Here is a 24,800-nt window from a genome sequence, read left to right as displayed (position 1 = left end):
GGATGGGGGGGGGGGGGCGCGGGGAGCAAAGGGAGGAAGCGACCACAGCATGTTTACTAAGAGGCCTGCCCACAACTCCAGCCTCTTCCTTATTTCTAAGGAGGGCATGTTCCCTCGTACGCGAGCAGATCATTAACCTTGGAGGCTGTGTGCAGGCCGCCTGGCAGAGCATCCTGTATGCAGGCACGCTCTGCCCAGGCAGCGAGCCCCGTGTGCGGGCACATCCCCGCGTCCCTAACCACGCTTTCTCTGGTCACTGTCGGGCTCCCACAAAGCCACTGCCCTCAGCCCCCTGCAAAGGCCCTGGGCGCAGAACAGAACCGCCCAGAACCGTCTCAGCCCCGACTCCAGCCTCCCTGAAGCGGGCCGAGCCCCCCGAATTCCGGGAGCCCCCGCCAGGCTCAGAGTGCGCAGGCGCTGCTGTGAGGGGTGCGGCGCGGAGGCCTGGATCCAGCGTCCCCGCGCCGGAGCCTGTGGGATGCTGGAGGCGCGCAGCGCGCAGGCGCCTGGGAAGTGGGCGGGGCTTAGAGGGAGGTGGCCCCGGAGCACCCAGGTGGGTGAGTGGAGCCCTGAGTTTTGACTGTCTTGTGCCCTTGTTGATTTGTGGCTTTCTGAGTGTGTGTGTGTGTGTGTGTGTGTGTGTGTGTGTGTGTGTGTGTGTCCTGTCCTATTTCATGCCTTCCAGTTCTCTCCCTGATAGAATCTATGCCCCCAGCCCGTTTTTTTGTTGCCCTGCTAGAATGAGAGACCCTCGAAGACACACAGCTTGTAAGTTCTGTTTAGGGCTGTCCACCCAGGAACTGGAAGACTGGCACATAGTAGGTACCCCGAAAAGAAAAAGAATCCCGAGTGTACAGAGGCTGGTCCACCACACATCACCCCCAACTGAAGTTACTCTCTGTGGGAGCCCGACAGTGACCACAAGAAAGCGTGGTTAGGGACGCGGGGATGTGCCCGCACACGGGGCTCCCTGCCTGGGCAGAGCGTGCCTGCAAACAGGATGCTCTGCCAGGAGGCCTGCACACAATATCCAAGGTTAAAGGTTAATGCAAATGATGGAACATGCCCTCCTTAGAAGTAAGGAGAAGGCTGGAGTGGTGGGCAGGCCTCTGAGTAAACTTGTTGTGGTCGCTTCCTCCCTTTGCTCCCCTCTGTCCTTGAAATGTGTTTGGCTACTTGCCCTTCATTGGTAAAGGAATGCATCTTGTAGATTTCAGTTTGTATCCAGTTACCGGGGTATAAAATAAACCGCAAGAGGGGCTTGCGTAGAATTGTTCCTCTGGCCGGAGTTGTGTCTGTCTTTTGTGTGTGTCTTGTCCTTTGTGTCATTTCGTCCACAACAACTCTCAGACACGTTCCATCACTCAAAGCAACACAGCCCCATCTAGGCGCGGGTTTTCCAGGATCTAATCTCCCTGACTTCGGTGTCCACGCCATGAAGTGAAATCTAGCTGCGACGATGCCATCTCTAAGTAACTGCGAACGAAACCTTAGTGTTCGTAATAGTTTGTGGTTCGAATCAGATAAAGGTGGTATTGATAGTTTCCATTTTATTTTAATTTTTAACGTTTATTCATTTCTTTTTTTTGAGAGACAGAGAGTGAGCAGGAGAGGGGCAGACACACACACACACACACACACACACACACACACACGCACACACAGAATCCAAAGCAGGCTCCAAGCATGAGCTGTCAGCACAGAGCCCGATGCAGGGCTGGAACTCACCAACTGTGAGGTAATGACCTGAGCCAAAGTTGTCCGCTTAATGGAGCTCCCTGAGCCACCCAGGAGCCCCTGATAGCTTCCATTTTTTCTTTTTTTTTTTTTAACTTTTTTTTTTTTACTGTTTTTATTTATTCCTGAGAGAGAGAGAGAGAGACAACATGAGCAGGGGGGGATCAGAGAGAGAGGGAGACACAGAATCCGAAACAGGCTCCAGGCTCTGAGCTGTCAGCACAGAGCCCGACGCGGGGCTCGAACCCACGAACCGTGAGATCATGAGCTGAGGCCAAGTCGGATGCTTTACCGACTGAGCCACCCAGGCGCCCCAATAGCTTCCATTTTCGAAGTAATGTATAATGAGTTTAGAAATCGTCGCTGACATCTTCGCAAGAAAAACATTCAACAAACAAAATCAACAACTTTTTTTAAGACCCATCAGAAAATTGAAGTCACAAAGAAAACCACACCCCAAAATGTGGAAAGACTGGTGAATACTGAAAATCATGGCAGGTGTGAGCTTACCTGAAGCAGAAGCTGCTAGAATCATGAACAGGTACACATTCTTAACTGGTAATTTTGGTGAATAGGAGGTTTAGTGTGCACTACATTGTGAGTTAAAAACTCCTGGGGGCATAGTCTTAGACGGGCTCTTCCTCTTTCATGGATCTTACCTCCAGGAACTCCACAAAGTCCTAACACTAAAGATCGGGGTGGGGGGAGCACCTGGTGGCTCAGTCGGTTAAGTGTCCGGCTTTGGCTCAGGTCATGATCTCACAGTTCGTGTGTTCGAGCCTCACTTCAGGCTCTGTGCCAACAGCTCAGAGCCTAGAGCCTGCTTCAGATGCCACAGACTCCATCTGAGAAGGACTTCTTAGGGAAACTCAAAATGGCCGGGAGGGAGAAAAAGCAAGAAAACTGGAGAACATCAAACCTCTGGCACCTATAGCTCCAATTAGATACAATCCTAACCAGATTCACATAAAATCTCCCACTAAACGCCTAATTAACCTTAGTTATTATTACCTAGTACATCGTGTCCAGTTTTCAACAAAAAAATTTTAAGACATGCTCAAGAAAAAGCAGTCTGAAGAGACAAAGCAAGTGTTAGAACTAGACTCAGATATGGCAGAGATTTTGGAATTATCATACCAGGAATTTTAAATAACTGATGTTATTTTATGTTAAGGTGACTAATGGGAAAAGTGCAAAAACGTGCAACACGCAAAAACAGAAGGATGATATAAGATGAGAGATGGAAACTCTAGGGACGGGGAAATGCTATAAAGTTATGCACTGTATATAACAGGAATGAAGGCTGCCCTTGATGGGCTCATTAATAGACTGGATACAGCTAAAGAAAGAGTGAGTGAGTTTGAGGATATGTCAGTAGAAAGTCTCCCAACTGAGATATAAAGAGGAAAAAAAGAATGAAATAAAACCCCCTCAGGAGTGCCTGGGGTGGCTTTGTTGGCTGAGCATCGGACTCTTGATTTATAGGCTCAGGTCATGATCTCATGGTTTGGAGCCTGCTTGGGATTCCCCTCACACCACCCCCGCCGTTTCTCTCTCAATAAATAAAACATTTTTAAAAAGAGTACCAAATTAGCAACCCTCACAATATCCCGGAGCTATGAGACAATTGCATAAGGTATAACATATGAGTAATTGTAATACCAATAAAATAAAGGAAAAGAAATAATTGAAGTAATAATGGCTGAGAGTTTTCCAAAATTAAAATGACAGACACTAAGCCACAGATCCAGGAAGCATAGAGAATACCATGCAGGACAAATATATACAAATATATATATACACCTAGACAGATCATATTCAAGATGCAGAAAAATCAAGGATAAAATCTTGGAGGATGCCAGAGGGGGAAAGGCACCTAAGAGAGAAAACAGAATAATATAAAAGTCTCAATTAAAACCAAAGATGGCATAAAGAAAAGAGGAAACAAAATATTGATTATGTAAAGTGACCGTTAATCTAGCACTCTTGCTAATGCTCTTACAGGTTCTAATTGGTTCTTTTTATAGGTAAACCTTCCTATCTGCCAATAATAACAGTTATATCTACTCTCTCCCTATCATTGCGTCTCTTAATTCTTTCTTTCCTTACAGGAGGGCCAGACCTCCAGTACCATGTAATTTGGTAGGAGCAATACTGGATGTACCTGTCTTATTCTTAGAATCAAAGTGAAAGCAGGGGCGCCTGGGTGGCTCAGTGGGTTCGAGGCCCGCATCGGGTTCTGTGCTGACAGCCAGAGCCTGGAGCCTGTTTCAGATTCTGTGTCTCTCTACCCGTTCCCCACTCATCCTCTGTCTCACTCTGTCTCAAAAATAAATACTATTTAAAAAAGTAAAAAAGAAAATCAAAGTGAAAGCATTAAGTACAATTGTACTTAATGGGTTTAAATTTTTTTTAATTTATTTATTTTTGAGAGAGATAGAATGTGAGCGGGGGAGGGGCAGAATCCGAAGCAGGCTCCACACCGTCAGTGCAGAGCCCAATGCGGGGCTCAAATCCACGAACTGTGAGATCATGACCTGAGCTGAAATCAAGAGTCAGCCACCTAACCTTCTGAGCTCCCCAGGTGCCCCCAGCAACCCTCAGTTTGTTCTCTATAGTTGAGAGTCTCTTATGGCTGCCTCCTTCTCTTTTATCTTATTTTTCCTTCCTTCCCCCTACATTCATCTGTTTTGTCTCCTAAATTCCTCATATGAGTGAAATCCTATGGTATCTGTCTTTCTCTGACTTATTCCACTTAGCATAATACACTCTAGTTCAATCCACGTCGTGGCACATGGCAAGACTTCATTCTTTTTGATCACAGAGCGGTATTCCATTATGTATATATACACCACATCGTCTTCATCCGTTCATCAGTCAGGGGACATTTGGGCTCTCTCCATAATTTGGTTATTGTTGATAGAGCTGCTGTAAACATTGGGGTGCATGTGCCCCTTCAAATCCTCATTTTTGTATCATTTGGGTAAATACCTAGTAGTGCAATTGCCCAGTTGTAGGGTAGTTCGACTTTTAACTTTTTGAGGAACCTCCATACTGTTTTCCAGAGCGGCTGCACCAGTTTGCATTCCCACCAGCCATGCAAGAGGGTTTCCCTTTCTCCACATCCTCGCCAACATCTGTTGTTTCATGGGTTGTTCGTTTTAGCCACTCTGACTGGTGTGAGGTGGTATCTCATTGTGGTTTTGATTTGTACTTCCCTGATGATGAGTGATGCTGGGCTGCTCACTTTCGAGTAAGCCAGCTGCCAAGCTGTGAGCTGCCCCTGTGGAAAGAAGTGATGCGTCCAGCCAAAAGCCAGCAAGGACCCCAACCCCGCCAACAGTTTAAATGAGTGCGTTTGCAAGATGATTCTCCTCCCATAAAGCCACACTGGCTAATAACATGCCTGCAGCCTGTGGGGATGGAGGCACCCAGCTAAGCCACGCCTTGACTCCTTGCCCAAAGTGTGAGATAATAAACGTATGTTTGTTTTCAGCCACTATGCGTTAGCGTAATCTGTCACACAAGAGCTAACTAATTTGCCACTGCATCTCTTACTCTATGATAGTAAGCTAAACTAGGGATCCTCTGAGTAGTCATGGAAATCATAGGGATTAGAATGACCGTCACTACTATGATTAAAACCCATGTCATTAACTTAACCCAGATGAGTTTATTTTTCACTCACATAATAATCCATTGCTGGTGTTCCCCGGTGACTGGTGGCTTTCGTCCAAATAGCGGTTGAGGGACTCAGAGTTCTTCCACGTTGCAGTTTTGCCATTCTATCCTATCCTATCCAGATTCTTCTTCTAGTTGGATAGCATAGCCGCATAATAGCAAAGCCCCAACTGACATACTCTTGCCCAAACCACACTGGAGATTAGTCTAATAGCCCTAACTGGAAGCAATAGTGGGTGAGTCACGTGGGATATACCTGGACATTCACATTCCAGAATCAATTCTAGACAACAGAAAAGCAGGTGGTCATCTAGTCCTAGCACAGGCATCAGCAACAAATGCCCAGGACCTCGGAAAAGAATCATATTAGGGGGTTTTAGTGGCTACACCTGTATAAACTACACTACCTAATAATTCCTCGAGAAGCCCTCACTTGCATAATGCAGGCCTTTTAGGAATCCCAGTGGAAATGTTCAGCATGGTTTTTATTACAGTCATTCAAGAGCATTCACCCCTTTTCTATTGACACTAGTCAATGTGGGACATGAGAGCCGTGCTGAGAAGTGTTTTTAATGAAAACAAAACCCTAATGCGATTTCAACCCTGGGCATCAATTACTAAATATGGTGTGAAGATCAAGTATCAGAACATCCTTGAAGTTCTGTGGTTTATCACAACCATTTCACTTTCTTCCCATGGCTAACCATTACCCTGTAATTCAGCTACGACACATGACGTAGTTCAGTACCCCCTTCCAAATGCAATCTGTCATGAGAAGTCCCGATACATAAAGGAGGAGACTTGAGGAAAATTTTAAGACACTAGGGCTTCATGTCAAAAGAACATGGAAAGGCTACTGGCCCCTGACAAGGGAACTTGTAAAAGGTGAGTCAGGAACTTAGACATAAATAATCCAAGCTAGTATTTTATTTTTTATTTATTAAAAAATTTTTTTAATGTTTTGTTTATTTCTGAGAGAGAGAGAGAAACAGTGTGAGCAGGGAAGGGTCAGAGAGAGAGGGAGATACAGAATCTGAAGCAGGCTCCAGGCTCCGAGCTAGCCGTCACCACAGAGCCCGACATGGGGCTCGAACCCACGATCCGTGTGATCATGACCTGAGCCGAAGTCAGATGCTTAACTGACTGAGCCACGCAGGCGCCCCCAAGCCAGTATTTTAAACCCTTGAATTCTTTCAAGTCCCTAAGTATTATGCAAGCAATTTCTCACTTTCAAAACACATTTCCAAAATGTTTCCTGGAGTTTTGATGGTATCATTAGTGAAGAGTATTAAATATTTCAGGGTGAGATTAATTCCCTCCCTCTATTTCAAACTATAGGTCATATTAAATTCAGATTTTGTTTACCAACCAAGCAATAATGGTGGGCCTAGAAGAGCAGACTCAATCTCTGAAGAGTCGTTTGTCACAAGGAAGGGATGGCAAGGACAATTAGTAGGGAGGTTTCTTAAGGCTTGAGAGAATTCTAAGTTTTCGAAGATGTTTGAATCCTTCACAACGGCTCCATTTTAATAACGTAGATTCAGATCTTTCCTAAGACTTCAGTTTCATTTAAAAGAAGTGACAAGTTGGGATTCAGTAAAAAAATGCATAGCTCAGCAACTAACTGGATCTGCTGTTGCATTTTGCTTTCATGGCCAGAGAATAAGATGATTCTCAACATAATCATAAAAAGGCCTTGATTTTAATTTTTGCTTAAGGTCACAATTTCAAGTGGCCTTTTAATTATCTAACTTCATTATAAACAAGCAACATGCGTGCCTTTCGAACTCGAATCCCTCATCGGCTTCAGTTGTGCTAACAGCTACCTAGTCCATAATGTGGCAGTTTATAATCCTGCTGTTATCAAGAATAGCCTTCCTGGGGTGCCTGGGTGGCTCAGTTGGTTACGCTTCTGACTCCTGATTTCCGCTCAGGTCATGATCTAACTGTTCATGAGATCAAGCCCCTGCCCTGACAGAGTGGAGCCTGCTTGGGATTCTCTTGCTCTCCCTCCCTCTCTGCCCCTCCCCTGCTCTCTCTCTCTCAAAAATAATCATAAAAAAAATGACAGCCTTTCCTAGGAATGTGTGCAGCCCTGTCTTTATAGCAGCATTATTTACCATAGTCAAATTGTGGAAGCAGCCTGTGTCCATTGATAGATGAATGGATAAAGAAGATGTGGTATATGTATGCGATGGAATATTACTCAGCCATCAAAAGGAATGAAATCTTGCCATGTGCAACCACATGGATGGAACTAGACGGTTTATGCTAAGTGAAATCAGCCAGTCAGAGAAAGACAAATACTATGATTTCATTCATATGAGGACTTTAAGAAAGAAAACAAACGAGCAAAAGGAAAAGACAAACTAAGAAACAGTCTTAAACCAATGGTTACCACCAGCTTAGGTGAAGTTAGGGTTTAGGAACACACTCATCGTGATGAGTACTGAGCAACGTATAGAATTGTTGACTCTATTATACACCTGAAACTAATATAACACCATGTTATCTACACTGGAATTACAATAAAATAGAAAAAAATGCCATTCCTAATACAAAATAAAAGTTTCTCTATCTTTTGCTCTGTCTCAGTTATCAGTCCTTAATACTCTGCTTCCCTATCATCTGACAATCATTTTTGTTTTGAACAAATAATGTTCATTTATTTTTGAGAGAGAGTGATAATCATATTTGTTTTGAACAAATAATGTTCCTTTATTTTTGAGAGAGAGTGAGCACACAAGGGAGGGTCAGAGAGAGGGGGGACAGAGGATCCGAAGTAGGCTCCATGCTGACAGCAGAGAGCTGGATAAGGGGCTCAAACTCCCAAACAGTGAGATCATGACCTGAGCCAAAGTCAGACACTTAACTGACTGAGCCACTCAGGCGCTCCTGATAATCATTTTCTAGTATCCGTTGCCACATGGGCTAGCTTTCTTTGGCAACAACAACAAAAAAAGCAGACTTTAACTTCAAATTAGAATTAAAAAAATTTTTTTTGATGTTTTGTTTATTTTTGAGAGAGAGAGAGAGACAGCATGAGCAGGGGAGGGTCAGAAAGAGAGGGAGACACAGACTCCGAAGCAGGCTCCAGGCTCTGAGCTGTCAGCACAGTGCCCGACGCGGGGCTTGAACCCACGAACCATGAGATCATGACTTGAGCCGAAGTTGGACACTTAACCAACTGAGCCACCCAGGCGCCCCAAGAATATTTTTTTAAGCAGGCTTCATGCCTAGTGTATAGCCCAAAGCGAGGCCTGAACTCATGACCGTGAGATCGAGACCTGAGCCGAGATCAAGAGCCAACCGAGCCACCCAGGCGCCCCAGAAGTTAAATATTGTTATAATACCAAGTACCTCACAGATTTAAAGACCTGAATGAGGATGCGAGGAAGCAGGAATGGTTTTAGTAGATCGGAGTGGCATGTAGAGGTGCAGAGATCTTCAGGCTCCCGCCAAAGGACGCCAGATGATGTCACGTCCGTACAAGGGCCCCAACTGATCACAACGGACGCTGACCACGTAAGGCTGAACACTGGCCCTGCTGCTGTCCCTGTGTCTCCAACCAAAATACAAAGAATGAGAAATGGGACTGGCTTGACTGGAGCCATGTGACTCGCAGTTCACTAGAGCACTGCAGATGAAGAAAGGGAACGTGCCAACAAAGAGCTAGAAGCGTGTGTGTTACAGACAAAAGCAGATTTGGGCACCTGGGTGGCTCAGCCAGTTAAGCCTCTGCCTTTGGTTCAGGTCATGATGTCAGTTTGTGAGTTCAAGCCTCACATCGGGCTCTGTGCTGACAGCTCAGAGCCTGGAGCTGCTTCAGATTCTGTGTCTCCCTCTCTCTCTGACCCTCCCTTGCTCATGCTCTGCCTCTCTCTCTCTCTCTCAAAAATGAGTAAACTTTAAAGAGAATACTTTATTTAAAAAAGACAAAAAGATTTCAACATCTGTATTGAAAAAATATGTATATATATACACACGCACATGTACATATGTCCAATATTAATTTTGACTCTATGGCTACAAGATGAGTTTACACATTAGGTTTTGCAAGTCACATGTTTAATATACTGTGGACAGACAACTCTCCACAGAGGCATACATAAAATTCAACTTTTTCTACGAACCGGACAATACAGTATTGAATAATCACAATCTAATGAACCTGCTTGGCAGGACGCTTAAGTCCAACTTATCATAATTACAATTCTGCAATAAACATTATATCTATTTGTTCCAACAGGACAAAATTCCTAGCTATAGAGTTACTGTTGGAAAAGGAACGCACATTGATAATGTTGGCAGTCGTGCTACATTGTCATCCCGAGACGGGACAGATCCACTGCTGGTGACGTGTATCTGCTGGCCCACACTGATGCCAGGACTGGATACTATCCAGATGTTAGACTGAAATCCATCTGAAAGCCAGGAAGGTTTAACGTGTCACTTTCTGACGAGCGAGGCTAAGAATTTTACAGATTGTCTTGACTCATTTGAACCCAACCGCCATGCCTGTTGGGAACGCACTGCCATTTTTTCCCACAGCTTTGTACGTGTAATAGCACTTTGTTCCTGACTTATTCGTCACATAACTTGTATTAGTCTGTCCATCGTCTTTCACATCTTGTTGGCGCCTTTCACCTTGCTCAAGCTTTTGGTCTTTGTACAGGCCACCTTACTCTCTTTCCCTGGCTTCTAGGACCTTACTTAGGAAAGACTTCCTCCTTTTTACGTTCGCTTCTTACTATCATTTCCTAATTAGAAATGTTAAGAACAATTGCATGGTATTTCTCTGTAAGATGTAAGTGCGTTTTTTTTTGTTGTTGTTGAAGGGAATGGATAACCAATTGTCAAACATAATTTTCCCTGTAATGAAAACCCAGTCTTATTTTATACCAAAATCTGAAATGCGAAGAAACCTATTTTTAAAATGTCCTGCTATGCTTGCCGCATTAGCTTTCCTTGTGTTGTTTCAAGTAGAATGGTCAAAGTAACCACATCCTGTGAGGACCCTGTTGTGAATGACAATTTACAAACACTTTAACAGTATTATTTCAGCTAGAAAAGTTGATTTCTCCTCTGCTGACATGTTTTCATATTTCAATAATTCCCTTTTACCTCTATTCATAAGTTGCCTTATAATTTGTCTTGTTTTTGAAGTGAGAGTTGTATTACACCCTTAGAAATAATTAGAACTTTTTGTATATTCTTTTCTGTGCTAAAGCAGGGGTTGGTAGACTTTTTCTGTAGAAGGATAGAGTAAATATTTGAGGCTTTGCCTCAATACTGACTCAACTCTGCCTCTGTGGAGTGAAAGCAGCCACGGGAAATGCGTGAACAAATGAGTGTGACTGTATGACAATAAAACTTTATTTACAGACACTGACATTTAGATTTAATGTACATTTTCATATTGTCAACAAAATATTCCATTCACTTGTTCAGCCGTTGAAAATTTTAGACCATGGGCCATACAAGACCAGTCAGTGAGACTTGGGCCGTGAGTCACAGCTTTCTGACACCTGCTTTAGATCAGGTTAGCTTATCAGTTGATAACTCCTTAAAAGTTCCTTAAAAGTTTAATAGAATTCATAGGGGCGCCTGGAGGGGCTCGGTCAGTCAAGTCTGACTTCAGCTCAGTCATAATCTTGCAGCTCAATAGTTCAGGCCCCATGACATGCTGAGCTGTCAGCACAGAGCCTGGAGCCTGTTTCAGATTCTGTGTCTCCCTCTCTCTCTGCCCCTCCCCCACCCACATTCTGTCTCTCTCTCTCTCTCAAGAATGAATAAACATTAAATAACAAAGGTTTGATAGAGTTCATTTGTAAGCCCAGGTGATTTTAAACAGATCAAATCTTTCCAAATTTTCTAAGGCAGAGTACCATGTCAACAGTTTTACCTTTGTGTGTATAAATCTTGCAGTTTTTTTCTGATTGTTTCAGCTCTTCTGTTCCAAGGGGACCACTCATCCGTGTTCTCTACACACTTTCTAAGTCTATTCTCAGATGAATAGCAAAGCTGAATTTTTCTCACCTAAAGTCACATTACCTTACATTTATGCAGAAGACATGGAAGGCCAGAATTCTAACTCAACGTTATGTACTCAAGTTTTAGTCTATGTGCTGCCAAAGCGAGCGCTATGGAATCAAGTTTCCCACCACCTCTGGGGAGACCTCACTGGCTACCCTGACCCACACCGGTCTCTCCCGGGTTCCTCCCAGGCACTTTTTTTTTTTTTCCAGGCACCATTTTTATTCAGAGAGGACTGTGATGACTCTTCCATGTCCCCAAATGTTTTTTTTTCAACACCTGGTATGAACCAGGCACTGTGCCAAACACATCTTATGTGTTAACCAATTTAAAGGATCCCAATGCAAGTTTTTAAACGAGAAGTGAGAGATGTGTATTTATACTTAAAAAAAAATATATCAACCTGACTGCAACACAAGAGAACAAACTCATAAAGGACAACAAACTGAACTGACAGACAGAGGGGCCCATTTTTGAACTATGGGAACTGTCTGGCTGACACAATACTGAGACTAGGGCGATGGGAGTGAGGACGGACCCCAGAGGAATCTGGGGAGCAGATCCACGGGACTCGACGTGGAAGGCAAAGAGGGCCGTGCTGCTGCCTCTCCACTGTGAGTTCTCGGGTGAGCAAGGTGTGCGCTCTGCCTGAAGACTTTCCTGCTCTTCTTATAGTTATAGGCCCTCTCTCCAGTGTGGACTCTCTTATGCTGATTAAGGTGTCCGATTTGGATGAAGGTTTTCCTACATTCTTTGCACTCATAGGGTTTCTTTCCAGAGTGAATTCTCTGATGGACACTGAGGGACTGGCGATGGCTGAAGGCTTTGCCACATGCACCACATTCGTACGGTTTCTCTCCGGTGTGGCTTCTGCGATGACAAATGAGGGATGACTTGGTCTTGAAGGCCTTCCCACATTCAATACATTCATAAGGTCTTTGGCCAGTGTGAAGCCTCTGATGTTGAGTACAGGATGAGTTGTCACCAAAGGCCTTCCCGCACTCGATACATTTATAGGGTTTCTCTCCAGTATGAACTCTCTGGTGCTGAACGAGATGTGTGGTCTGGCTGAAGGCTTTACCACATTCCTTACACTCATATGGTTTCTCTCCCGTATGAGTTTTCTGATGCTGCGCGAGGTGAGCCTTCTGGGTGAACGCCTTACTACAAACTTTACATTCATAGGGCTTCTCGCCAGTATGAATTCTCTGATGAGTAGCCAGCTGTGAACTGATGCTGAAGGATTTCCCACATTCCCCACACTCAAAGGGCTTCTCTCCAGTATGGATCCTCAAATGACTAGCAAGGTGTATATTCTGCCTAAAAGCTTTCCCACATTCCTTACATTTAAAAGGCTTTTCTCCAGAATGCACTCTTTGATGTTGAGTGAGGGATGCATGATGGCTGAAGGCTTTCCTGCAGACATCACATTCATATGGTTTTTCTCCAGTGTGAATCCTTTGGTGCACAGTGAGGGAGGAGCCGTACCTAAAGGATTTGTCACACACATCGCATTTGTAGGGTTTCTCTCCAGTATGAATTCTCCTATGTTGGTTAAGGCCTATGTGGTCACTGAAGGCCTTCCCACAGTCGATGCAGTCAAAGGGCTTCTCCCCGGTGTGGTAATACCTCCAGTGACGAATGAGGGAGGTGTTCTGTATGAAGGCCTTCCCACACTCAGTACATTCGTAAGGCTTCTTGCCAGTGTGGCACCTCTGATGCCGGGCAAAGGAGGAGCCGTCACTGAAGGCCTTGCCACATTCATCACATTTGTAGGGTTTCTCTCCAGTGTGGATTCTCTGATGAACAGTAAGGGAAGAGCTCTGGGTAAAGGTTTTCTTACATTCATCACATCTGAAAAGTTTCTTTCCTGCATAAATTCCTGTATGTTTTATTGCCACTGAATTTGGGGGAAAAGTTTTCTTAACGGAGTCATGATTATGAACTCTCTCTTCTGAAATGTCCAAATGAAACCACCTTCCAGACCTGTTAAAAGTACGCTCTCTTTCCTTCGGGAGGGCTTTGTTATGAGAGATTGTCTCTTGCCTGAATTGTGTCTCCAGACCTATCAGCTTCCTTTCAAACACACCCTCAGAATCCCAATTTTCTCTGAAAGCGGAACACTCCAAATTAGAGTTTGAAGTTCTGTCTGTTACTTCAGCAAATGAATCCTGCTTTGGAAAGAATTCCTGGATCTCATGTATAGATTGTTGGCCTGAAAGATATCAAGAAACAAACATTTCCTTTATTGTGTGCTAGGGGAAAAAAAAGGAATTTGTTAAAAAGGAAATTGTGAATGAACACGCTAGTTGGTGAATTAAACCCTAATTAAACCACATACACTAGGTGGCTCTAGTGTGTAAACATGGGGTCTACAAAGCACGTCAGTATGCCCCGGGATTTATACAGGAGCCTCGGAGGGGCAAGTAGAAAGGAATTAAGTATTTGTGGAACCAGTTACATATAAAGAGAAAGGAACTGGGAAAACGTTCTGCAATCGCACCACCTAAAAATTCTCTGATGTTCACTGCCTTTACTCTCTCTCCGGCCTGTCTGTCCGGCTTCAACGTCAGAGTGGTCCTCACACATCAGAAACACTATTCCAAGAAGCAACCCAAAGCGTGAAGAAGAGACTGTATTCTTCAACATTTACCAGAATTATCTGAAAGCGGGTCATTCCCCACAATCAGAAAATGGTATTTCTGTTAACTGCATCTTTTTGATTAATTTCAACAGCCTACATTACCAAGGGACAGCTGAGGTTAAGTGGACACAGAATATCATCTTCCACCCACCTGCAAGCCTTCACAGGCCTGACACTTCTCTGGCCATATATGAGTAGGACCTTGCAAGTTAATTTCTCCATTTGAAGCAACTGTTTTCACAGGAACGGTGAGTGCTGCCATGTACTTCATCACACCATACACGCTACCAAACGAGTGTATGTCTTACCTCAGACTCTAACACTTACAAGGAGGAGTGTATACGCCTGAAGTCCCTTTGCTAAATCACTTGGCATGCACCCAGAATTTGTGCATTATAGTTATATCTCAATAAATACATGTAGACAAAAGTGGTATTGGAAACATGATGCAGGGAGTCAAATGTTTGGAAAAAGATGATCTTAAAAAGGGGAAAATAAAGTATTTTTTAATGACACTGAGAGTTTTCCTTCTTAGATGGGTCACAAGACAAAAATGCCCGGTTCTACTCAACCGGGCACTGGAAGTTGTAGGCTGAGCCATCAGGAACAGAAAAGGCATCCTAGCGAGAAAGGAAGAAGTAAAACCATACGTGTAAATGGTGTGATCCCATATACACAAAACCCTAAAGACTCTACAAGAGAAGTATTAGCGCAAATAAATCAATTCATCAAAATTGTAAGACACAAGAGCGACATAGAAAAATCAATTGTATTTCTTTTTTTTCTTTTCTTTTTTTAAAAAAAAATTTTTTTTTAAAATATTTTATTTATTTCTAGGAGAGAGAGAGACAGCATGAGCAGAGGAGGGTCAGAGAGAGAGGGAGTGACAGACTCTGAAACAGGCTCCAGGCTCTGAGCTGGCAGTCAGCACAGAGCCCGACGCGGGGCTCGAACCCACGAACCGCGAGGTCATGACCTGAGCGAAAGTCGGACGCTTAACCAACTAAGCCACCTGGGCGCCCCAATCGATTGTATTTCTATACACTAGACATGAGCAATCTGAAATTATGAAGACAATTCCATGAATGACAGCATTAAAAGAATAAATTACTTAGGAATAAATTTACATTGGGAGGCACTATATGCTGGAAGCTACAAAACGCTGCTGAACGAGATTAAGACACAAATAAATGGAAAGACACCCTGTGTTCATGGATAGGAAGAGAGCAAGCAAGAAAGAAGTAACTCAAACAAGCCCAAATTTGTGACGTGGTACAAATGGGATGAAATATATATATTAATAAAAAGAAAAAAATGCCGGTAAAACAAAAGGTCAACATAAATGGAAACTTCTATGAAATGTTCTGTAAATGAAGATACCACCCAACTTAAACTACTGCATGGTGAGAAGAAAGAGCACATGCGAACTTACAGACTGCATGGAAGTGGGAACAAAATGTATCACATTTTCGAGACCAGATTTATAGTCATACTATATAAAGGCAAGGAATATGACCCAAAAGAAATGGGCATGATGAGTATAAAGACACCGTTAACAGAATATGAACCCTAAGTGGATTTAAACTGTGTACTTCTCAATATTACACGTACTCAGGGAATTGCAAATTAAATGAAACATCCCTTTTCACCCAGGAGATTAGCAAACACTAAAAAAATACAAAATACTACTGGCGAAGATGTCTAGAAACAGATATTCTCATAAATTGTTCACCAATGGTAAAGCACTCTATCCATGAAACTTTTTAATACAAAATGTATTACTTGGATCGTGCAAAGAGAGAAGTACAAACTGGACCATAGCTTATATATAGCTAAAAACAGGAAAAAACCTAAACGTTCAAATGTCCCCAACAGTAAATCAGTTAAGTAAGTTAATGGTACATCTACTTACTGTTATACCAGAGAGCCATTCAAATAATGAACTAGAACTACATGCATCAAGTTTCTGAGGGCAAACATGGAAGGAGAATTCATATAAGAAATAATATACTAGACTACATAAAAATGTTTAAATTTTTACGTAACACAAAAAGATCTAATTAAACAAAAACTCTTATTACCATATATGAAAAAGTCTGAAACAATACATCAGAGAATTAGCATGTTGACATAAAAAAAAAAAATCACAGGAACTGTTACGAAAATATTTAAGACAAGAATAGAAAAATGAATACAAATGAACATTTTTTACAGAAAGATAAAGAAACAAATGTAAAAAAAAGTATTCAATCTCTTTCACAATAAAACAAGTAACTTTAGGATAGAATCTTTCCCCAAATAATAAGCAAGTATCTTCATCAACATACCCAGTGCTATGAGAATGCAATTAGACCCACATCAGTCATCCAGGCATTGGTAGAGTTGCTGAAAGCACATGAAACTTTCAGAGCCCAACAGCTGTCCATGCCCAGAGATGCAGCAATTGCAGAAAGGTATGGCTTTCACTTACATAAAGATACTGTTGCAAGTATATATATATATATATATATATATATATAAAATTTCTTTTAACATTTATTTATCTATTTAGAGAGAGAAAGAGAGCGGTAGAGGGGCAGAGAGAAAGAGAGAGAGAATCCCAAGCAGGCTCAGAGCTGTCAGCACAGAGCCCCACATGAGGCTTGAACCCATGAACCATGAGATCAGACCTGAGCTGAAATCAAGAGTTGGAAGCTCAACTGGCCTCCACAAGTGTATTAATACCAGAAATGTGAAGTCACCTAATTGACTAATGGGATATATGACACGGGATGCATGTGAGAATCATCTGGGGGCGCCTGGGTGGCTCAGTCAGTTAAGCGTCCAACTTCGGTTCAGGTCATGATCTCAGAGTTCAGGAGTCCGAGCTCCACATCGGGCTCTGTGCTGACAGCGCAGAGCCTGGAGCTGCTTCAGATTCTGTGTCTCCCTCTCTCTTTGCCCCTCCCCTGCACATGCTCTGTCTCTCTCTGGCTCTCAATAAATGAATTAACATTAAAAAAATGTTTTTTAAATATTTGTGTGTGACTGGATGTACACACTGTAATTCTGACTACATGAACCATGTGTGTTATCATGACTTGAAGAAGTTGAAGTTGCTTTGTTAACATATTGCATTATGGGGCATGATTTAATATTGTTTCCAAACAGGTGATATAATTATATTTTCTACAAATCATTTCTTTCTTTTTTAAAAAATTTATTTTTTTTTTAAAATGTTTTATTTTAGAGAGAGGGCGCGTGCTCGCACAAGTGGCGGGGAGAGGCAGAGGGAAAGAGAGAGAATCTTAAGCAGGCTGGGTGGGGAGCCCAATGCAGGGCTTGATCCCACAACACTGGAATTGGTCACTAAACAACTGAGCCACCTAGGTGCACTTTTTCTTAAAGATTTTTATTTTTATAATGTATTTTTTAGTGTTTATTTTTTTAAAAGTTTATTTATTTTGAGAGAGGGAGAATGCAAGCGAGTGAGCAGGGGAGAGGCAAAGAGAGGAAAAGAATCCCAAGCCATCTGAGCCATCAGCACAGAGCCCAATGTAGGGCTCAAACTCACAGACGGTGAAATCATGACCTGAGCCGAGATCAAGAACCAGACACTTAACCAACTGAGTCACCCAGGCACCCCTAATGTTTATACGTGTGTGTGTGTGTGTGTGTGTGTGAGTGTGTGTGTGTGACAGAGCGCGCACACAAGCAGGGGAGGGGTGGGGGGGGGACAGAGGACTGGAAGTGGGCTCTGTGCTGTTAGCACAGAGCTTGACGTGGGGCTTGAACTCACGTATCTTCAGATTATGACTTGAGCCAAAGTTATCCTTAACCAAGCTACCAGGCACCCCAAAGATTTTATTTTGAAGTGATCTCTATACCCAATGTGGAGCTCAAATCCACAACCCCGAGATCAAGAGTGGCACACTCCATCGAAATGAGCCAGCCAGGCACCCCTACCTCCGAATCATTCTTTTTTTTTTTTTTTTCTAACGTTGATTTATTTATTTCTGAGGGAGAGCAGGGGAGGGGCAGAGAGAGGGAGACACAGAATCCGAAGCAGCTCCAGGCTCTGAGCTGTCAGCACAGAGCCTGACACGGGGCTGGAACCCAAGAACTGCGAGATCATGACCTGAGCCGAAGTCGGACGCTTAACTGACTGAACCACCCAGGCACCCCATGAGTCATTATTTTCTAAAGAAATTTCTTTTCTTTCCCTTCCATAGCAAAAGAGGAAGAGAGGGGTACATGGATGGCTTAGTTGGCTACGAGTCCAACTCTTCAGCTCAGGTCGTGATCTCACGGTTCCTGAGTTCCAGTCCCGCACTGGGCTTTGCACCGAAGGCGCAGGGCCTGCCTGAGATTCTCTCTCCTCCCTTTCTCTCTGGCCCTGCCCTACTTGCTCTGTCTCTCTTTCTCAAAATAAATAAATAAGCTTAAAAAATTTAAAGAAACAAAAGAGGAAGAGACCCTCCGCTTATACACTGGGCAATCCAACTTCTGCACACCCTCTCTGACTGAAACAAGGGAGCTAAATGGAATCAGTCCCCTCCTTTGCCTCTGCAACGCTCTACCAGAAATCCTGCAAACTCTACTTCGTCCTTCATCCATAAACGTGCCCCGTCCCTCCCATCTGCAGTTACCACGTACGTGTGACTTCCCTCTCTCTCCAACTCCCTTCCGACGCCAAGCAGGACGGCTCCCTCAAATAACTTAAGTCGCGGGTCTTACAGGAGCAGATGCACAACGAAGCGAGTGGGCCACGTGATCACAGAGGACAGCTCAGAAGTACGCTGGGGTCAGGACAGGGACATAGAGGGGACGGGGCACCTCTGAGTGGCCAAGGAGAGGGAGCTCATTGCAGGGAATGAACTATCACTCGAGAGGCGGCAGCAGAGGAGGAAAGCCCCAGACCCCCATTCCCTGCCCAGCCCTGGAGGCCTCGGTGAAGTCCCGCGCGTCTCCTGTACCTCGGTGACGACCCACCCGCAGCGGCGCTGCCGCCCAGGCCTGCCGCGCTCACCTGGCCGCGGGCCCTTGGGCAGCTCTCCGTCCACCATCCAGGGCTCCCCTTGCTCCAGCAGGGAGACCACGTCTGCCCGGGAAACACGGGGTCCTGCACGGGGGAAGACATGGGTTCTGTCACACCTGACATTCTTCTTACTTTTTTTTCCATTAAAAACTTTTTTATTTATTTTTGAGAGAGAGACAGAGCATGAGCAGGGGAGGGGCAGAGAGAGAGGGAGCCACAGAATCCAAAGCAGGCTCCAGGCTCTGAGCTCCAAGTACAAAGCCCGATGTGGGGTCCGAACTCACAAAGTGTGAGATCATGCCCTGAGCTTAAGTCAGACACTGAAGACACTTAACCGCCTGAGCCACCCAGACGTCTCTTTTCTATATTTTTATAAAGTGTATTTATTTATTTTGAGAGGAAGTGAGAGAGCACACACAAGAGGAGAGGGCGGAGAGAAGGAGAGACAGAATCCCAAGCAGACTTCAAGCTGTGAGCACGGAGCCTGACACGGGGCTCAATCCCATGAATGACAAGATCACGACCTGGGCCACAATCAAGAGTCAGATGCTTAAGTGACCGGGCGCCCAGGGCCCCTGATGCTCTTAAATTGTGAACCGATTCCTTGGTTTGAGAAAGGAGAGTTTTATTGCAGTTGGAAGTAAAAAGAGAAGTGAGCCGTACACGAGAGACACTGAGGATGACGCTTCAAGCACAATGAAATACCAACTTCCAAGTCTGCAAATGTCAAATTCTCAGCCTGAGAGTCGCGGCAAAAATTTAGCCTCGCCCTTCAGAAGACCCGTCCCCGACCTCCACAATTCAAACCCGAGGAAAGAAAGTGGCGGATCCTGAAGACAGGACCAGATTCAGGAGAGGGGCATCCTTACCTGCGGACCCCAGGTGACTACGAGTCCCCCACATCCCATTCTTACAGAAGCTCTTCCGAGCTGGGTGCAGCCGCTGGGAGAAGTCCACGGCCACGTTCGTGATGGTCACCAGGCCCTGAAATGGTACAAACACACTTCTGGATCAAACAGGCCCACGAGCCGGCAATGGCTCTGCGGAGGTGTGTGACAGAGGCTACCTGTGCCAAGAATTCTCACTCAGGTCCTGAGTGCTGCGGGTCGCATAATGCCTGGGCCTAGTCATACCGTACACGTTGGGGGGAAACAGGAGAACCTGGTTCTGCCGTGGGTGGTGTACACTTCTGCTGGGAACTCACGCGCAGTATGGCCTTCCTAAGGCTGCCTGAAGGCCCCCCCCCTCAGCATGCCCCCTCCACAGGCCTGCGGCTCTTTTCTCTCCTGCGTCATCTCTGATGACAAGGGGAGGGCTGAGATCCTGCTCAAGGTCTCCCCACGTCGGCATGCTGAATGCTTCTGAGTAAGACGCGCTTGTCTGTGGTTCCTTACGAGTGACCCGCCCCCTCCCTGCCACGCATTGGGACTGCGTGCTCTTCCTTCCGGCTGGACCTCCGTCCACAGGATCCTCCGTCCACAGGAAGCGCCCTACTCAAATGGGAACTTCTCCCAAAGTTACTGAACTCTGGTCCCTCCCTCAAGAAGGGTTTCTCTAGGAAGGCCGCCGTCTTGGCTCAGGCTGACGGGACTTACCGGCGGCCTGTCAAACAGAGCAGTGTAATCCCAGTCTTCCCGGAACATGGAGCGTTCCAGACTGCGGCTCGGGAGTCCCTCTGTGATCACCGCCTGGGGTAACTTTTCCTTAGGGACGTCCTTCTTCGCGGGGAACTCCGGGGTCTCCGGCCCAGCCTTTACATCTGAAAGGCATTAAGAAAGTGAACCTTTCTGGGGCGCCTGGGTGGCTTAGTCGGTTAAGCGTCCGACTTTCGCTTAGGTCACGATCTCGCGGTTCGTGGGTTCGAGCCCCGCGTCGGCCTCTGTGCTGACTGCCAGCTCGGAGCCTGGAGCCTGTTTCAGTCTGTGACTCCCTCTCTCTCTGACCCTCCCCTGCTCACGCTGTCTCTCTCTCTCCTAAAAATAAATAAAAACATAAAAAAAAAAAATTAAAAAAAAAAAAAAAAGAAAGTGAACCTTTCTTTATTATGAGTACGAAGAAAACTTCCAAAATGTAACCAGAGGAATTAAGATCATCAAAACAACATAATGTATTGAAAACACTTTTGTATGACTAACCAGCGTTACATTCTCATATATACCTGGTTTTAGGATGCAATTTCTCACCTAGATCTAAGATATAAGGTGGCTGATACAGGGCGCCTGGGTGGCTCAGTCGATTAAGAGCCCGACTTTGGCTCAGGTCATGATCTCACCGGTTGTGAGTTCGAGCCCCTCGTTGGGCTCTGTGCTGACAGCTCTGAGCCTGGAGCTGCTTCGGATTCTGTGTCTCCCTCTCTATCTCTGCCCCACCCCTGCTAAACAAAGAGGGAAGGGAGGCTAAGGGAAAAAACTGCTATATGATCCTTATTTCAGCAGTATTAAGTAAAACTCACTTTGACTCTTTCTCCATTTTTCCAGGAAAAATTTCTTATCTCTCTTTTTTAAACAATGCCTCCTTTATTACAATGTTAATGAGCAAAAGTTCCAATCCCGGGCTTGGAAGTTCAAGTCTTCATAATCAACCAGAATCTCAGCAAGACACGAAGGACTGACAGAGAGAAAAATCTGTTTTGTTTCGTAAAATCCAGGTGACGTGACTCAGTGTGCAGCGTGCTGACTGGAGAAGCTCCACAGAAACCCCTCTGGGCTCTCCCGTGACACAAGGCGACCACAAGAGTGGCCAGGACTTGTATCTGCGCAGCCTGTCCTGTTCTGTCAATACAGACCCTTCCCTTTAAGTATGATTGGAACAAAGGTGTTTCACAAGATTCTTAATTCTTTAGAGATCATCGCCCTTCCTGCTGCAGGGGCCTCCAAGAGAAGTCTAGAATTCTGATCTCTGGTCTCACATGATTCGTTGTTCCAGAAGTAACGCTGTAGTTGAAATACCTGTATTCCCACGTGATACAGGTGTGTGATACACCACAGTGAAAGATCCGTCCACTGAATGAGAAGCAGTGTTCCTCTCTCCCAGGAGCCACTCACCCAGCTGCACGCGCTGACGACAGCCGTGCCCAGACCCACCTCCTGGCCTGCCGGTCTCTCCCAGAACTCCAACGTTTCTGCCAAACACTCTACTCTCGTTCTTGTTTCCCTGGCTTCAAACTGGGAGTGATCTTCTTTCTCCCTCTTAAGTCCCTATTGACACTTAGCACACATGGGACGGCACCTTCTAGTTCACTTAAGGGATGGACAGACATGCCCTACTTCCCCCGTGACATGGTTAATTCTTCAGAAGCATAGTCACCCATCAAGCTCATCTGATGGCCTCACTCAAAACTGACAATAAAGTCAGTGAGAGAAGTCTATACACAAAGTAGTCATTTAATCAAAGAGAAATAAGATCACAAAAATGACATCAGAACCAGCCAAGGATTTTCTAAAGAATGACTGGATTACATAAGCCTGAAAGACAAAAGGTCTCAGGAGCCAGGAAAAAACGGGATCCAGGGCAGAGGCAAGAAGGCACGTGCAGGGGGAGGGGAGCAGAGGCTGAGAGGAGACAGGGGGGCCCGAGCTCTAGAGGCCTCAGTCGTCCCCCACCCCCCGGGCCCAGAGGCTCAGGAAGGACGCGGACCAGCCTGCGAGCCGAGGGCCTGCTCCCGCACCCACCTGGGCCCTGGCCTCGTGCCAACCTTCTCTTCACCACCCAGGGCTCCTTCCTCTGCTCCAACGAGGAGATCATATCGGGCTTGGACACGCAGAGGCCTAGAACGCAAGGAGAGATGGGGGGGGGGGTGTCACGTGGTGCGGCCGTGCATCCCCTAGGTGCGGGCCCTGGGCCTGGGGAGAGGGCGGCAGAGCAAGGCCCGGTGCTATGGGAGCAGAGGGCTCTGAGTCAGAGGTGGGGGTGGGGAGGCGGGGGGGGGGCACCCTCACCCAGCGAGACCAGGTTCCTGTAGTTCTCCAACATCACGCTCCTGTACAGGCTCCTCTGAGTGCAGCTCAGCCACTCCCACTCCTCCTGGGAGAAATCTACGGCCACGTCCCCGAACGTCACCAAGCTCTGGAAGGAAAGACCGCATTCTTGCTCAATCAGTGCTTTGCCCTGACAGCCTGGGGGCTGCTTTTGGGTTGAATCGTGTTCCCCAGTTCATACGTCCAAGTCTAACACCCGATACCTCAGAATGTGGCGGTATTTGGAGACAGGACCTTAAAGGAGGTGGTGAAAAGTTAAATGAAGTCACGTGGTCGGGCCGAATCCACTCTGACCAGTGTCCTTGTAAGAGGAGGAAGCCCCATGAATGACGGGGACGTGGCGGAGAGGGCGGCCGGCTGCAAGCCAGGGAGAAGCCTCAGGGAACACCGACCCTCCCAGCTCCGTGATCTAGGACTTCCAGAACCCACTGGGAAAATAAACGTCTGCTGTCCAAGCCCCCGGCTGCGGGATTCGGTTATAGCAGCCTGAGCAGACTAAGACAGGGGGCTGAGGGCGACCTTCCCCTCATGCAGGATAAGAGAGTATACGTGTAAGGGATAATACACAGAGGAAAAAAACACGGATGCAAATCTGGGCAGGTGCACACACAAGAAAAATATGTGATGTCAATTCAGATCAATGAATACGGAGGCTCAACTGTCCCCACACACAGTGGGTGTCACAGCACTTTTCCACGAGGACACGGAGTGGCCTGGATCCATACAAGAAGGGGGGAATAAATCTGAAGATGAGCCTCAAAAGGCACAGAGGACTAAATCCGAAACTAGGTTCTAAGGATTTCTATTTCCCTTTCAGGGTTCACTGGGTGTGGAGCAAAATCCTCTTTACATTTCCTGAAAGAAGAGTGTTTACTAAGAATGACAAATACTACAAAATGCCTTTAAGAATCAAGGTGGGGGCGCCTGGGTGGCTCAGTCAGCTAAGGCTAAAACTCTTAGTTTTGGCTCAGGTCATGATCTCATAGTTTCATGAGTTCAAGCCCCACGCCGGGCTCTGCGCTGACAGTGCAGAGCCTGCTTAGGATTCTCTCTCTCCCTCTCTTGCTCTATCTCTGTCTCTGTCAAAATAAATAATAAACTTAAAAAAAAAAAAAAGAAGAAGAATCAAGGTGCACCTCAGAGAAGCTGCGAAGGGACAAGGGTGAGGACACACCAAGGAGGTACCATGAACACATACATTCCAAGGTATCTTTTGTTTTGTTTTGTTTTAAATATTTTTATTTATTTCTAGGGGAGAGAGAGAGAGAGAGACAGCGTGAGCAGGGGAGGGTCAGAGAGAGAGGGAGTGACAGACTCTGAAACAGGCTCCAGGCTCTGAGCTGGCAGTCAGCACGGAGCCCGACGCGGGGCTCGAACCCACGAACCACGAGATCATGACCTAAGCGAAAGGCAGGCGCTTAATCGACTAAGCCACCCAGGAGCCCCTCCAAGGTATCTTTTGTTTTTGTTTTTAAATAGTTTATTGTCAAGTTGGTTACCAAAGAAACAGGTGAACAGATCAATGACACCAAGAGTTGGTTTTTTGAAAAAATAAACAAAATTGAGAAACCTCTAGCCAGGCTTCTCAAAAAGAAAAGAGAGGGCACTCAAATAGACAAAATCATGAATGAAAATGGACTTATTATAACCAACCCCTCAGAAATGCAAGCAATTATCAGGGAATACTATGAAAAATTATATGCCAACA

General features: G+C 45.4%; 1 protein-coding gene across 3 annotated transcripts in view; it reads right to left on the bottom strand.

Annotated features, from left to right (window-relative positions):
- Positions 1-10,250: 10,250 nt before the first annotated feature.
- The window catches only part of ZFP28 (ZFP28 zinc finger protein), a 20,105-nt gene continuing 5,555 nt past the window's right edge, over positions 10,251-24,800 (bottom strand). The window contains exons 3-8 of one of the 3 annotated variants that reach the window (XM_039244112.1): positions 23,054-23,180; positions 22,787-22,882; positions 20,711-20,874; positions 19,985-20,099; positions 19,107-19,199; positions 10,251-13,669 (exon numbers count right to left, since the gene is read on the bottom strand). In XM_039244112.1, coding sequence (XP_039100043.1) covers positions 11,967-13,669; positions 19,107-19,199; positions 19,985-20,099; positions 20,711-20,874; positions 22,787-22,882; positions 23,054-23,180 — 2,298 coding nt within the window. In that variant the 3' untranslated portion in view covers positions 10,251-11,966. The remainder of the gene's footprint in view (positions 13,670-19,106; positions 19,200-19,984; positions 20,100-20,710; positions 20,875-22,786; positions 22,883-23,053; positions 23,181-24,800) is intronic. The other 2 variants (XM_039244113.1, XM_039244114.1) reach the window with 2 other exon arrangements.

This window comes from Hyaena hyaena, unplaced genomic scaffold, assembly GCF_003009895.1.
Source record: "Hyaena hyaena isolate Hyena2069 unplaced genomic scaffold, ASM300989v1 scaffold_235, whole genome shotgun sequence".
Lineage (NCBI taxonomy): Eukaryota > Metazoa > Chordata > Mammalia > Carnivora > Hyaenidae > Hyaena > Hyaena hyaena.
Note: the sequence above shows the minus strand (reverse complement) of the source record. Positions and strands in the feature narration are given on the sequence as shown.